The sequence below is a fragment of the Aotus nancymaae genome, unplaced genomic scaffold (assembly GCF_030222135.1).
Source record: "Aotus nancymaae isolate 86718 unplaced genomic scaffold, 86718_ANA_hifiasm-v0.15.2.pri h1tg000046l, whole genome shotgun sequence".
Lineage (NCBI taxonomy): Eukaryota > Metazoa > Chordata > Mammalia > Primates > Aotidae > Aotus > Aotus nancymaae.
In genome coordinates this window covers 23,822,049-23,836,362 of record NW_026988460.1, presented here as the reverse complement: position 1 = coordinate 23,836,362, position 14,314 = coordinate 23,822,049, and the positions used below count along the sequence as shown (strand labels likewise).

At 57.4% G+C, this 14,314-nt stretch overlaps 1 protein-coding gene across 1 annotated transcript in view; it reads left to right on the top strand.

Annotated features, from left to right (window-relative positions):
- IQSEC1 (IQ motif and Sec7 domain ArfGEF 1) overlaps nt 1–14,314 on the top strand; it is a 397,024-nt gene that overhangs the window by 376,628 nt on the left and 6,082 nt on the right. The window contains 6 exon segments of the mRNA XM_064362059.1: nt 1,801–1,940; nt 2,381–2,410; nt 3,848–3,973; nt 5,498–5,597; nt 7,905–8,066; nt 8,791–8,967. Coding sequence (XP_064218129.1) covers nt 1,801–1,940; nt 2,381–2,410; nt 3,848–3,973; nt 5,498–5,597; nt 7,905–8,066; nt 8,791–8,967 — 735 coding nt within the window.

The window sequence follows — 14,314 nt, the reverse complement described above, 5'->3', positions numbered from 1 at the left end:
ATTGACCACGAAAAGACGTGGAGGAACCTTAAGTGCGTAGCCCTGAGTGAAAGAGGCCAGTCTGAACAGGCTGCATGCTCTGTGATTCCAACTCTATGACATTCTGAAAAAGGCAAAACTATGAAGACAGGAAAAGGATGAGTGGCTGCCAGGGGCTGAGGGAGGAGAGGATGGGTAGGCGGAGCTCAGAGGATTTTTAAGGTGGAGACACTGTTCTGTGGGATGCTAGAATGGTGGATGAGGGTCGTTCTATGTTTGCCCAAACCCACGGAATCACAACACCCGGAGTGGACCCTAATCTAAAACATGGACCTCACATGATGCTGATGCATCAGTGTAAGCTCATCATTGTGCCAATGGAGCACTGTGGTGAGGATGGCAACAGCAGGGGAGGCTGTGAGTGTCGGGGGTCAGGGCATACATGGGAAATCCCTCTGCCTTCTGCTCAGTTTTGCTGAGAACCTCAAACTGCTCTGAAAATAAAGTCTATTTAGGAAAAAGAAAAACTGGAAGGTGCCTAGCAGAGTTTCCCTGCCAGCCTGCCCTGCCTGCTCGGGACATAGCCTCTGCTGCTGAAGGTCCTCGGTTTTGGCTTCTCCTGGCTATGCCCCCTAGCTGTGCTCCGCTCATGCAATGCACCTGTGCAGGAATGACTTTACCCTCTGCTACTTTGCACTTTGCTTTTCCCACTTACTCAATCTAAGAAACGGACCATGTGCTTTACTGTGGCTTTCCTCACTGTCCTTGGCAGGTGGGTAGTAAGTAGCCTGTCACGCTGATATGTTAATGGGTACACCGGTTGCTTCCAGCCTTTTGCCATTTAGAAACAGTGCTGCAGTAACCTTGTATGCATCTCATTTCCCATGGGATAAGTTCCCCCAAATGCAGTCAGTGGACCAGAGGGTGCTAGAACTTGTCATTTGGACAGGCATTGCCAGGTTGCCTACCCCGGGTTGGAGCATCTCCTGTCCTGCCAGCCGTCTGTGGGAGACCCCTCTTCCCCAAGACCTGTAGCCCTTCGGACTGCAGCCTGGCGGAGGGGTGAGGGTGGAGCTCACTGCGAAGTGAGTTTGCGTTTCCCGCATGTACAGGGTGTTTCTCTGCTCACAGCAGTTTTCAGAGTGGGGAGGAAGAAAGCGGTGTATGCTTGTGGTTAGGGCAGCCCCGGGTCAGAGCTCAGCTTCCAGCCTCTGCCCGCGTGATGTGGGCCAGCAGCAGCAACCACTGCAGCACTCTGCTCAGATGCAGAGCCGAGCACACCCCAGGTGCCCCTCGTTTCCTCACGACGAGCCTGTGCTGTAGGCGACCTTAGAGGAGGACACCAAGCATGGGTGACGCAGTCACTCATCCGTAGTCATGCAGCTAGTAAGGGTAAAAGTAGAATGTGGCTCCAGGTCCATCGGAGCCCAAACTCACACACCCCAGCCTCCTTACACTCCAGCCTCCCCACACCTCAGCCTCAGTCTTCCCATCTGCGGAATGAAAATGCACGCTTCGCAGGGCTGTGGTTAGCACGGGGCAAGGTAGCATTTATAAAGCCCTCTGAACATGGCTTAGAGGTGTCTCAGCCCCTGACATCCATCACCTACTAGTCTGGGTCAGATGTGCTGGGACCGTTCCTGGTAGGAAGACTCAGGAAATTTGTGTTGATTGAAAATGTCCTGTTGCTGTGGGCCTGCCTGGGAGGTCTTTGGTTCTGTTGGGTCTGGTGGAAGGTTCGCTCCTCTGATTTGCTTTAGAAACTGGTAAATTGAGTGAGCCTGGGGCCTACCCTGATATTCAGCTGCATCTCCTGCCCAGGTGTGGACGATGGCGAGGACATTCCCCGGGAGATGCTGATTGGGATCTATGAACGGATCCGTAAGCGAGAGCTGAAGACCAATGAGGACCACGTGTCCCAGGTGCAGAAGGTGGAGAAGCTCATTGTGGGGAAGAAGCCGGTACGTGGTGGACTTGGGCACCACCTGGGCAGGGCTGCCTGCCAGGCCTTCTCACTCGCACCCACCCACTCCATGTGGTCCCTTCCAGCAGGGCTGGTGGATTCTGCCAGGGCTTGGGGATTTTCCGAGTGGCTCCTGTCCTATTTGGACATGACAGCTATTGGCTCTGTGTTACATCCAAAGAGAGCCAGGGCTCCTAATAATCCAGCAGGCCGGGGTTGTGCAGTGGCTCAGTTCTGGGCCCCTGACACTGGTGGCCTTTCCTGGGTGGCCCAGGAGTCCCCTGGGACCTCTCAGAGAACTCTGCCAGCGAGAGCGGGTCCCCCACATACTGGCTGGGTGGAGCCCAAGGGGAGGTGTAGGGAGGGCACTTGCAGCATGGGCCTGGGCGTGGCCTTGAAACATGAACACCCTTTTGTTGGTTTTGCATTCTCCCACAGATAGGATCCCTGCATCCCGGGCTCGGCTGTGTGAGTATTTTTCTCTGCTGTTGCCTTCGTGGGTAGCCCGCCGCCCTGGGGAGGCCCAGCATCCTCAGTCACTCCACCGGATCCCCAGGCTCCCAGAGCCCAAGTGCTGCTGGCTTGAGTTCCTTTCTGGGGCCCAGCCCCCGGACCGTGCACCTGAAACAGACCCCGGCGTGTCCTCTGAGGCCCTGCCCTGTCTGCTTCCCCACCCTGCTCTGCGCTCCGTCCCCCACATTCCATGCCCTGGGCTCTCCCAGTGCCCACCTCCTCACCCCCAGGACCCATCCTCTGCCATAGCTTTGTGGTGTACCCACACGCCCCGGAGCACATGCACACAGGGTGACCTGGCCATTCCCCATGACCCTCCTCATGGACTGGCCTTGTCCCTCAGTCCAGAAAGTAGCTCCCCTTCACCAGCTTCTCCTGCAAGAGACCAGGCCCCTTCTACCTGCAGCCCTTGCTCCCTGACCCTCCTATCTTCTCTTCTTCACGCCTTTGCAACCTGAGCACCCCAGGCTGGGCCACATTTTCCCCCTCACCTTAATGCCCCCATGAGCCAAACTCAGGCAGCCCTGGCCCAGAGCACCCCTGGCAGAGTCAAGCCCCTGGCCTCAGGGCAGTGATCCTGGGGGTCCACCCCTTTGACCCTCTGCCCTGTCCTGCATGAACCTGAGCACTCCCAGAGCCAGGCCCTGATGGCTCATCCCTCGCCCTGAGGTATTGGGCTTCAGGGGCAGCTGGAGCTATGGCCATGTTGGGGGCTTGCGTGAGCCATCAGGGGCGTGTTCAGGGCAGGTATGTGGAGTGGAGGATGGGGCCTTGGCAGGTGCCACAGAGTGTCAGCTGCTGGCTCAGGATTTTGGAGTCTTTGAGGCATCAGAACTATAGGAATATTTTAGGAGGAGACTAGGTAGGGTGGCGAAAATCCTGGGGCCTGGAATCAGATCCTGGCTCTGCCCACTTCCTGGTTTTGTCACTACTTACCCTCTGTGCCTCAGTTTCCTCATCTAGAGTAGATTCTCTCTGTAAAGACTTTTGCAGGCCTGAGTGGGCTCATGTGTATGACCGGCATGTTGCGGGGACTCAAAACGTGACTTGCTGTCTGGCCAGAGGCTCCCAGGTGAACATGATAGTTTAAGAAGCCTAGTACCTGCCCAGAAGAATGGAAAGGAGGTCTCCGCAGAAGCAGGGGCCCATCCCTAGTCCTTCAGGAGAGCTGCGATAAAGGATTTTAAATAGTAGCTCCTGAGGACAGAGTATGGGAAACTGTCATGAGCCAAAAGACACATCTGCTCTTCACTGTCTGTGAGGGAAGGCATTTTTTAACCCAAGGCCCACACACCGGGTTGCTAGCATGAAGGCTAGACTTGTCCACTGCGGCCCCCAGGGCTCCTGGAGGAGAGCTGGGTGGCCGTGGCAGGACAGCCTCTCCCCACACAGGTGCTCTCTCTGCCCCACCGTCGGTTGGTCTGCTACTGCCGGCTCTTCGAGGTTCCAGACCCAAACAAGCCCCAGAAACTCGGACTACACCAGCGAGAAATCTTCCTGTTCAACGACCTCCTAGTGGTACGTGGCTCACCCACAAGGCGTCGTGGTGGGATCTCAAGCCTGAACCCAGGGTCCGCGTCTGGCTGTCTGAATGGGGGAGATGTGCACACACGTGTAGGTGCAGAAAGGGGGTTTTGCCTGGTGTCTCACTCACACTGATGCATGTGGAGACAGACCTCACTGGCTCATGTACAGGTCCAGAGGGGAATCTTTGGCTTTAGTGCAACCTGTTTCCAGAGCCTCTGCCAACGTCACAAGCACTCCCACGTGCTGTCTGCACCTCTACCCTGTGCGGTGCTTCCTCGGGCAGGCCCCTTCCTCAGGCAGGCTCTGTCTAGGAAAAAGGAGGAGGCCCCAGCAGCTCCAGACCTGATCCTGTCTGCTGGGCAACTGTAGAATCCTCTTCCTAGACTGAGCAGAAGTTTCAGAATCAGTCCCTGTCACTGCACATCCCTCCCTAAGCCTCTCCAGGCCAGGCAGGTGCAGCGCTTTCTGATTGGCTAGGCCTGAGTCCCAAGCCCCACCTCCTGGAGCTGGTCCCCTCAAGACCTATGGACTGAAGGAAACAAAGGCTGGGGGGGTTCCCCAAAAGGGTATTGAGGAGCTCTTGCCAGAAGAACGGTAGCACTGATGGTAGCCAGACGGGGGCAGAAGTACCCACTGCAGAGAGAGGGGAGAGCTTGTCCTTTGGATTTCTGTACCCCCTGCATGCCACGGGCTTTCTTGCCAAAGATGCCCATGTTCTTGATTGGGTGTGAGGACTGGCTACTCCTCTCTGACCACTGATGTTAAAATCGGACATGTAGGTTCAAATCCCTTATGAAGAACTCCTGACCTTGAGTGAATCCCTTCATATCTCTTGAGTCTCAGTTTCCTCCTCTGTAAGATTAATCTCTCAGAGGGTGGTGGGGGTCCAGTGAGGTCCTGGACATAAGAGCCTTACATGGTGCCTGGCATGCCCTGGGGACCGGGGAGATGCAAGCTCCCTTCTTCTCTCCCCAGCCCAGCCTTTGGCTGCCACACTGGAAAGTTTCTTCCCTTACTGCAGACCAGGATAGCGGCCAATGACCGTAGCGGGCCAGCAGAAGTTCAGGGATCACATCGCTAGCCCAGGGCCAGTCTCCCTGCGGGCCGTCACCAGGCGTAGCTTCACACTCTGGTTGTTCCCGAGAGAGGAAGCCATGGCTTCTTCTCAAGATCAGCGCTGCTGAGCGCCACCCCTGCCACTCAAGGTGGCAAGCCCTGGTGTTCACCTCACCTGGCTGTGGGAAGGCACCGGAGGGAGCTCCGTGATGTGAAGGGCCTGCCGCCTCTGTGCCGGGTTGTGGGGCTTTGGTGCCAGCCAAGGTGGCATTGGAGTTGCAGGGACAGGAACCATTGTCCAAGTCTTAGAGTGGAAGGTCACGCCCTCCATCCACATTGGCTTGGCCCCAGCCCCGGCCTCCTGACTCTGAGCTCCAGGAGGGTCCTCTGGCCAGAAGTTGCATGTAGTCACTACCCGCCGAGACACTGCAGCTCAGTTCTGTCTCTGGCTGCCTCCAGGTCACCAAGATCTTCCAGAAAAAGAAGAACTCAGTGACGTACAGCTTCCGACAGTCCTTCTCCCTGTACGGCATGCAGGTCCTGCTCTTCGAGAACCAGTGTAAGTCGGCCCCAGGGCCTGCCTGGAAGAGTGCATGTCCCAGCTCACGCACTTTCTCTGGCTGCTTCGAGGACAGAACCCCACGGGGCTTCAACACTCACCCCTGTTTTATCCCCAGAGAGCAGATTGCAGCTAGGAGCTCCAGTGAGCAGTAGGCACAGACTCTCAACAGACCCATCAGCCAGTTGAGCCTGATGTGAGAACATTGGACAGATACAGTTTGTTTTTACTAGTACTTTGCTTCTTGCAGGTGATAAGATTTTTAAATTTATGGCAGAAATACATTAATTTAAATAAAATCTTGATAGAAAAACATTAAGTGATATAGAGGATATGCAAACATGGCCCAGAACACAGGCAACAGCAACCCCCGACTGTCCGCGGAAGTGAAGAGCTGAGCCCCTCCGCCTGGGGCAGATCCCAGCTCTGGCTCTGCTGCTGTGTGGCCTGGCTCTCCAACCCCTCTGGCCTCTGTTTCCTGGGTCATAAAGTAGTGCCTGCCACAGGGCCACCGTCATAGCTGCTGGAACACAGTGCTTTGCAAGGGTGAATTTTGATGCCCTGCTGGAAGGCCCTGGGTGAGGCCTGGGGGCCTGGGGATTTGGGAGGCTCACACCTGCAGCACCCCACTGGCTTCCATTTTACCTTGCTCCTCTCACTCTCCACCGTTTCTCTTCCCTCTCCTTTGTCCCTTCCCTGTCAGAAGCTGAGCCAGTTCTCCTGGGCTGGGGAGCAGGGGGCCACCTGGAGTGTCCTGGGGAAAGAAGCTGAGTGTCCCTGCTTGAGCAGTAGGGGTCCCTCATCCTCTCAGAACTAGACGTCACTGTCTGTCCAATCAGCCTTCCCTCTGCAGGTTAAAACAGTGTCAGGGACCCACAGCCAGACCATCCAAAACCACAGGCCTTGTGCCTGGATCTGGAGCTCTCTGTCCCTTTCCATCTTCAGTGGGACCAGGGACAGTCCAGCAAGATCCCCTGCACTCCCCATGTACCCAGAGAGGAGCATGGCATCCCTGCCCCAGCCGCCTCTCCGCCTCTCCGCCTCCTGGCATCCCTGTCCCACCGCAGGCTGCGAGTCATGCCTTGCCTTGATGTCTCACATGCCTTGCCCTGGTCCCAGGGGAGGCCAGTGCCACCCCCACCTTGTCTTGACCAGCAATAACCCACTCTCTGAGAGGGTGGCATTGACCCCTGCCTCCCAGGGCTGGGGTGGGAATTTAGTGAGATCCCAGCAGCATAGCTCCTAGCGGGAGCCAGGACCACTGTGGACCATCAGGGCAGAGGCTGCACCTGGATCATGTCTAGGGTCCCAGGGCTTGACCTTAGATCCTGGATACTGGGTGCTGGCAAGATCCAAGCCTGCAGCCTCTATAGGAGATGCCGTCACGCCAGGAGTCTCAAACTGGCAGCCTGGGAGGCAGGCCCAGCTCCATTTTCTTTTGTATGGTTTGCTTATTTTTTAAAAATATGCTGAGCCAGTCTCCACATCAAAATGTAGACATTTTGGGCCTCTCTGAAATCAATCAGAACTTGGTGTCACTAGGCACATATCCCCACGTGGCAGTAATGGGCTGCATGTATACACATGTGCACACGTATGCACATACACAGGAGCACTCTGCAGCTGCCCACAGGCCCACCTGGCCCACCTAGTCTGAGCCAAAGCAGGCTTGGTGCTCGGTCCAAGAACCTTCAAACATCCCGTGGCTGATGGTCAGCCAGGTGACTCCCGCTGCAGGAGCCGCACTGCCAGGAGACCAAAGCCCCAGGGACATTGAGACCCCGGAGGTGGCATCAGGCAGGTCTGGGAACAGGGTTCCTTGGTTGTGGGGTGCCCACAGTTCACCCCATGGGAGCTGTGGGTCACAGGCCATTCAGGAGAATATGGCACTCACTGCTGTCCAGAACTGTCTGAGATGACTAGAGAAGACCCCCCACCCTCCTCAGGACACAGCCTCTGTCCTCCTCCAGGACTTGGCACCTGGCAGAGTGCCCAAAGACCTGGAAGTCAGGGGCCTGGTCTCCACGACTTTCATGTCGGGGAAGAATGGCAGCCCCAGCAGCCTCCCCTGAGCTCAGCCACTTCTGTCCCTGAGTCACATGTGGAGCGACACAGACCATCTTTCCCAAGTCGGGAGATGAGGTTGCTCTGCACCCCTGCAGCCTGCCACTGCCAAGGCTGGACTCCACACACTTAATCCCAGGCTCATGCATAACTCAGCCCTACCATTGTTTCCTTACCAGAGAGGAGATTGCAGAGAACACACTGAGACCCGTGGGCCTCCTCCCCTCTCCTTGTCCTTTGCAGACTACCCCAATGGCATCCGGCTCACCTCATCTGTCCCCGGAGCAGACATCAAAGTGTTAATAAACTTCAATGCCCCCAACCCTCAAGACCGGAAGAAATTCACCGATGACCTGCGGGAGTCTATTGCGGAAGTCCAGGAGATGGAGAAGCACAGGATAGAGTGTAAGTACCTGGCCTCATGGGCAGGAGACCGAGACTTGCCGGACCCTGGTGCTTGCCTCCCCATCTTGGAGCAGTGACTTCTGAGGCCACAGAAACAAGATGTCCCCCAGTCTTTTCTGCCCTTCCCTGTGGCCACGTGATGGGGCAGTCTGTGTGCCCAGGCTGCAGGAGGCACAGAAAGGGGTCTGATCTGGGACCCAACCTACCTGTTGCCTGTCATGTGCCCAGAAAAGGACCCCAGCTCCCTGGCACCCCGTGTGTGAGAGCCTGAAGTGTTCCCAGCTGGCCTCTCTGCCCCTCACCGTCTTCTGCATCAGGCTCAATCGACTAAGGGGTCACAGCCAAGGCCATCCCTGGTTCCAGGTCTACTCCCTGGCGGCGTATGGGACTCCCTGCCGCTGCCCCCTCTGTGGAAGGCCCTGGCTAACCCTTGCTCACCTCCCAGACCTAGGCAAGTCTGTGCTTCCCTGTCCACCCCTGAGCCTGAAAAGTGACTGTCCTTCTTGCAGGTCACAAGACCCTCTGGCCTCTCTAACCTCCCTCCTGGGATCTCCTTTCTGCTCCTTTGTCCAGAGTGCCCGTCACACCCTCTCCCAGAAACAACCCTTCCCCACTCCAGGCAGATGGTGGCTCAGGACAGTGCCAGCCCCAAGCAGAAGGCCCCGTCTTCCCCCTACTCTAAACTGTGCTCCTCTCACCGGGCCCCTCACCCTCTCTGTTCCAGCGGAACTCGAGAAGCAGAAAGGCGTCGTGCGGCCCAGCATATCCCAGTGCTCCAGCCTCAAAAAGGAGTCGGGCAACGGAACACTGAGCCGGGCCTGCCTGGACGACAGCTACGCCAGCGGCGAGGGCCTCAAGCGCAGTGCCCTCAGCAGCTCCCTGCGGGACCTCTCGGAAGCCGGTAAGAGCTTAGCCTAGAACCACCTTCCTAGCTCAGCGCATGCAGGACCAAGGCAGGCATCTGCATTCGGGGCGTGCATCGCGCGGGGCGGGGTCTGCGGCAAGGCGAGTGTGGCGTTTTCCCGTGACCTCCCCCAAAGCAGAGCAGCGTCTGACAGCACAGAAAGGGCATCCCAAAGAGACAGAGGAAAACAGGACCAAATTGTTGTCAAAAAGAAAGGCACTGTATGCCAATTAGCTGGGGAAGTCACCCCCATTTTCCCTTTCTTCTTCTAGGGGTTTTATTTAATCGTTTATTGATTTGGGAAGTCGCTCTAGCCCGGAGCGAGCCGCGGCTGTATCCCGTGCTCTCTCTTTGTGCGGCCGCGTCCCTGTGCTTCATGCTGATGAATGAACTCTCTCGGAGCCCTCTAAGCTATCTGGCGCCCCCTTACCCGCTGTCCCCGGTCTTGCTTTTCCTGCCGGGCCTCCTTTCCTGGGAAACCCGGGCCTCATCCAGCCCAGAAGCCATTGAGCAGCGGCCAGGGCTGGCTCCAGGTCCGGGAAAGCCCTGGTGGGAACTGCAATGTTGTGGTTGTTTCTTTGTTTCTGTGTGTGTTTAATTTGCTGCCAGCTGTTTAACCCCCAAGCAAGCAGCACCCCTGAAACCACCCACATTCCTGGGGGTGGGGCCCCGTGAGCAGCAAGGCTCAGGGGCTTTTGCCAGCAGCCTTGGCCCAGCCTCTCCCTTGTGGGGCAGGAGAGACAAGAGGCATGGGCCAGCCGGTGGGTGCCTACTGGTGCCACGGCAGACCGTTGCTGCCCAAGAAGTGGGGGCGAGGGTGTCCTAGCCACCCTCCACCAGTCCATCCATCAGTCAGTGAGCTTCTGGGAGGGGCCCCGGGGGCTGTCTGGGGCAGTGGTGGCCTGGCTTATCCTGCAGCAGGTCTGCCCCAGGAGCCTGGTGTTTCTCTGTCGGATAGACCCCCCTTCCTGGGGTTGCCTGCCCCGCCTCAGGACTCCCTCCCATGCCTGCCCGCCAGCAGCCCTGTCTCCCCTCAGCTTAGTCCCTCTCAGGCCCTTTGGAGTCTGCCCTTTTTTTAAGTTGGATTTTTTCCTTTGTTTTCCTTTTGTCATTATTATTATTATTTGCCATAGTAAAAAATATCAGAAATTCATTGCCAGTCGCCAGCATGAGGGTTGAACCCAGGGCTTCTCAACTTTGGCTTGATTGACATATTGGGCCTAGTGACTTCTTGCTGGGGGGCTGTCCCAGCCTTGACAGGATGTTTATCTACATTCTTGGCCTCTACTACTGGTTGCCAGTAATATCTTCCCTGTCATGACAGTCACTGATATCTCCAGAAATTGCCAGGTGTCCCCTGAGGGGCAGAATCACCCCTGGTTGAGAACCACTGGTTTTCCCAGTGGCCTTGTGAAACACAGCTGAACGCTGCTGGACTGCTTTGGGCCTCTGCAGGCTGTGGGCTGGGGCCTCTGTTTGAGTTTGTGCAGTGTGGCGGGCCCTGCCCTCTCCCTCCCCTCACGAAACTGTCCAGCCCCTCCCAGGCAGCAGCAGTTCTGCCAGAACCAAGGCCCTTGAGCCCCATCCACCCCAGGGCCCAGCGGTCAGGACCTTGCTGTCCACTCTCTGCCAGAGCCTCAGGGTTGGACAGCCACATGCCAGGCCCACATTCATGTAAGGGTTGGGCCCAGGCCCAGCTGCTTTCATGTAATATGATGATTGCTGTTGTCACTTGGGAATTCTGAGCTCAGAAGGACAGTAGGGATTGAGACTCCTCCCTAGACCTGCCATTGAAACAAAAGCAGGAACAAATCTGAAACCCACCTGTACCCAGGAGGGTTTGGGGGTGAAGTGTGGTGGGGTTTGAGTCCAGGCAGCTGCCAAGGCCCCAGGCTGGGGAGAGGCCACCTGGGGAGAGGGACTGGCAGATGCTGGCAGCCTTCCTGGGGAGGGGCAGGGCCAGCACCGGGACAGGTCAGATATCCTACTCCAGACCAGGTGGGGCTCCAACTCCCCAGCGGCAGCATGGCCCCACCTCACTCACCACGGCCCTCACAGCACTGAGCCCAGGCCTGTAACACCACAGTGAGCTTGTGAAAGAGGCAAGCCCTCTGGACAGTGTTCCCTCCATGGTTGGCACATCACTGCTCACAGAGCAGGAGACCCTGAGAGCAGCTGCCCCAGGTCTGCACTCAACGTCCATCTAGGGGAGGACATACCACAGACATGAAGCTGGGGGACTGATGAGGTGGCCATGGATGGTGCCCGGAGGAACCCATCCTCAGGAGCTTCCAGAAGCCTCTGTCATGCCAAGAGTTAGAGGGAAGGGGGTTGGCACCGGCCCCACTGCAGTACGTTGCCTGGTGTCTCAGCCCCAGTCTTCCTTGGGCCAAGACTCCCCACCCGGTGCTCATCCAGCAGCACAAGAGCCCTGCTGACCCAAGACCAAGGACCCAACAAGGACTGTGGAAACAGGGATCTGCCAGATGGTGGGGGACACTGACCAGTGGCCCTTAGTGGCCCTCCTGCCCCTCCCTGGCCAAGCTGCCCAGCTATGAGTCCTTACGGAAAGGACCTGCCTGGAGCATTCACCATGTCCTATACCAGGGGAGCAGTGACAGGCACCAGTGGTGGGTGGACAGAGCAGCACCCCTGCCACGTGTGAAGCGGCTGGGGCCCAGAAAGGGTGGTGTTTCCTATCACCCTGGCCACATCCCTCCCCACCATGTCCAGCCCAGCAGAGAATAGGGCGCAGCACACAGATGCCAGAGTCAGCCAGCCCGAGCTCATCCCCCACCTCTGCCTGCTTTCTCTAGCTGTCAGACCCTGTGGGCCTATTTCCCTAACTGCCGCTAGGGAGTCAATGCATGGAAAGCCTTCAGGGCATGCCTGGCTCAGGCAGCGCCAGCCACGTGTGTGTGGCTATCATTTCTGTTTTGGTCACTGATGCTGAGCAAGGCCACCAGCCCAGACACAGCATTGTTGAGGGTCACAGGATGAGGATCCTGGGTGGGGAGGAGAGCACTGCCACGTGCCTCCCTGCCCTGACTCTGAGGAAGCCGCAAAAGTTGTGAAGAACCATCCTGGGAACCTTCTAGAAAAATGGATCTAGGCCAGGTGCAGTAGCTCACGCCTATAATCCCAACACTTTGGGAGGCCGAGGCAGGCGGATCACCTGAGGCCAGGAGTTTGAGACCAGCCTGACCAACATGGAGAAACCTCATCTCTACTAAAACTACAAAATTAGCCAGGCATGGTGACTTTTGCCTGTAATCCCAGCTACTCAGGAGGCTGAAGAAGGAAGAATCTATTTGGGAGGCTGAGGCAGAAGAATCACTTAAACCCAGATCACGCCATTGCACTCCAACCTGGGCAACGAGAGCGAAACTTGGTCTCAAAAAAGAAAGAAAAATGGTTCCAAGTCCCTCCAGGCCCTGCCCAGGGCTGGCTTGGCCCAATCCACACTTGTATGGCCTGAGCCACTATTCTGGCCTGCCTGGCTTCGTCAGCCCATGCACCTGGGCAGGTGTGGGAAGCTGCGTACGCACAGGATGTCTGCATGGCTTGCTGTGGGCAGTTATGGTTGGGGGTGTGCCCGTGAGCATGGGGCCCTGGGCCTCAGTGCAGAGGGAGCCCTGGGGTCACCCCACATCTCTTGCTGACCTGAGATATTAAGAAAGTGGATTGTAAGACACTCAGTGTCACTCCAAAACAGCCAGTAAAGGACTCCTAAGTGTTGGCCCAAGTTGGGCAGGGTAAGGAGGGCCGTGTTCAACTCCAGGTGGGCACACTGTGTGGACTCTCAACCCCAGCCTTCAGGCCTGGCCCAGGTCCTGTCAGAAGCAGTAGACCAGCCAGGAGTTGCCGGATACAGGCAGGAGAGGCCATCTTCCCTCTGCCCCTGGTTTTCAGTCAGCCAGAGGAGTCCCAGGCCTTAGAGGGGCTAGAGAGCTGATTTTAAAAACCTAGAGACAGCAGTGCTCTGTCCATCCACATTTCCACATGGCACCACAGTGTCCTGAGTGTCTGATGGCCGTGGCTACCCAAGAGGGGGATGGAGGAGGGAGGCCGTGTCCTGGAAGGCTGGACTCTAACTCTGTTCCGTGTCCTTGGACCACTGTGTTGGGCAGGAAGTGAGAAAGGTCCGCCCCTCTTCCCACACTGGCTGAAAAATGAGAAAATGTGAGCCTCCTTTCTTCTGGCTGGGAATTAGGGGCAGGGTCCCACCTGGCTGTCCTTGGTGCTCAGCAACTGGTGTCAAGCCCTCTTGCCCCAGTGTGCGGTGCGGCCCTGTCCCAACAGTGGTCTCTGAGGGCCATGTCACACAAGCCAGAGCTACCCAAGGCCCTCTGCTGACCCCAACTTCCACCTGGACCTCTGGTTTGGGGTCGGCAGGCAAAGCAGAGGAACTGGACTCCCTTGAGTCTGCGGCGATGCCAAGGCACAGCCCAGCACACTCAGATGGCGTGGAGCAGCTCAAAGCCCACAGCACTCCCTCCACCCATTGCTGGCTGGTGGCCCTGGGCTGGCTGGGAGATGCAGCAGCTTTCCTCAGAGGCTGGGGATGGGGCACAGTGGGGAGGCCCAGCAGTTGCTTCCTTATTCTGGGCTCTTGGGCCCACGCCAGCCTGGGGTCCAGCTCTGAAGGCAGCGTGGCCAAGCTCTCCAGCCTTAGAGGTGGCCAGGTGGGCAGTTCTGGGTGTGAACCCTGCTGCCTGTAAGAATTGGGCCTCAGTGTCTCCCTCTCTGACATGGACACAGCATTGCCTATAGGGTTGACATGTCCAACACGGTGCTCAACACATGGCCATGCTGCCCAGATGGAAGCTTCTAGAATGTCAAGCAGGGAAGGCTGTTTCTCCCTCCCTCTTCCCATCCCCACTCCCAGAGAGCTGGCCAGAGCCCAGGCCCCGAAGGCTGGGCCCCTGTGATGCTCCAGCCTTGGTGTTCCTCAAAAATCCACAGAGAAATTCTCAGGAGGGACTGTGGAAGCTGAGCCAGGCTGGGCCCTGGGCACCCAGAGCCAAGAGGAAGACATAGCCTTGCTCTGACGGAGCCCGCATGCCAAGTGCCTACTGTGTGCCCTGTGCTGGGGCATGACGAAGATGCTGGCAGAGACCTCCTGGCTTTGGGAAGGCTTTGTGGCCCCCTGGGGGGTGGCGCCAAGCAGAGGAATCCCAAACTGGAACGCATTTCACCCAGTAGCCCCTAACCTTGTCTCCTGCCCCTGGCCAGGGCACTGCACATACCAAAACTGAGTTCCTGCAGGCAGCCGGGAGGAAGCAGGGATGTGAAGCTGTTTTCTCTTCACCCTCCGTGCTTGTCCTGCCATGGAGGTGGGGAT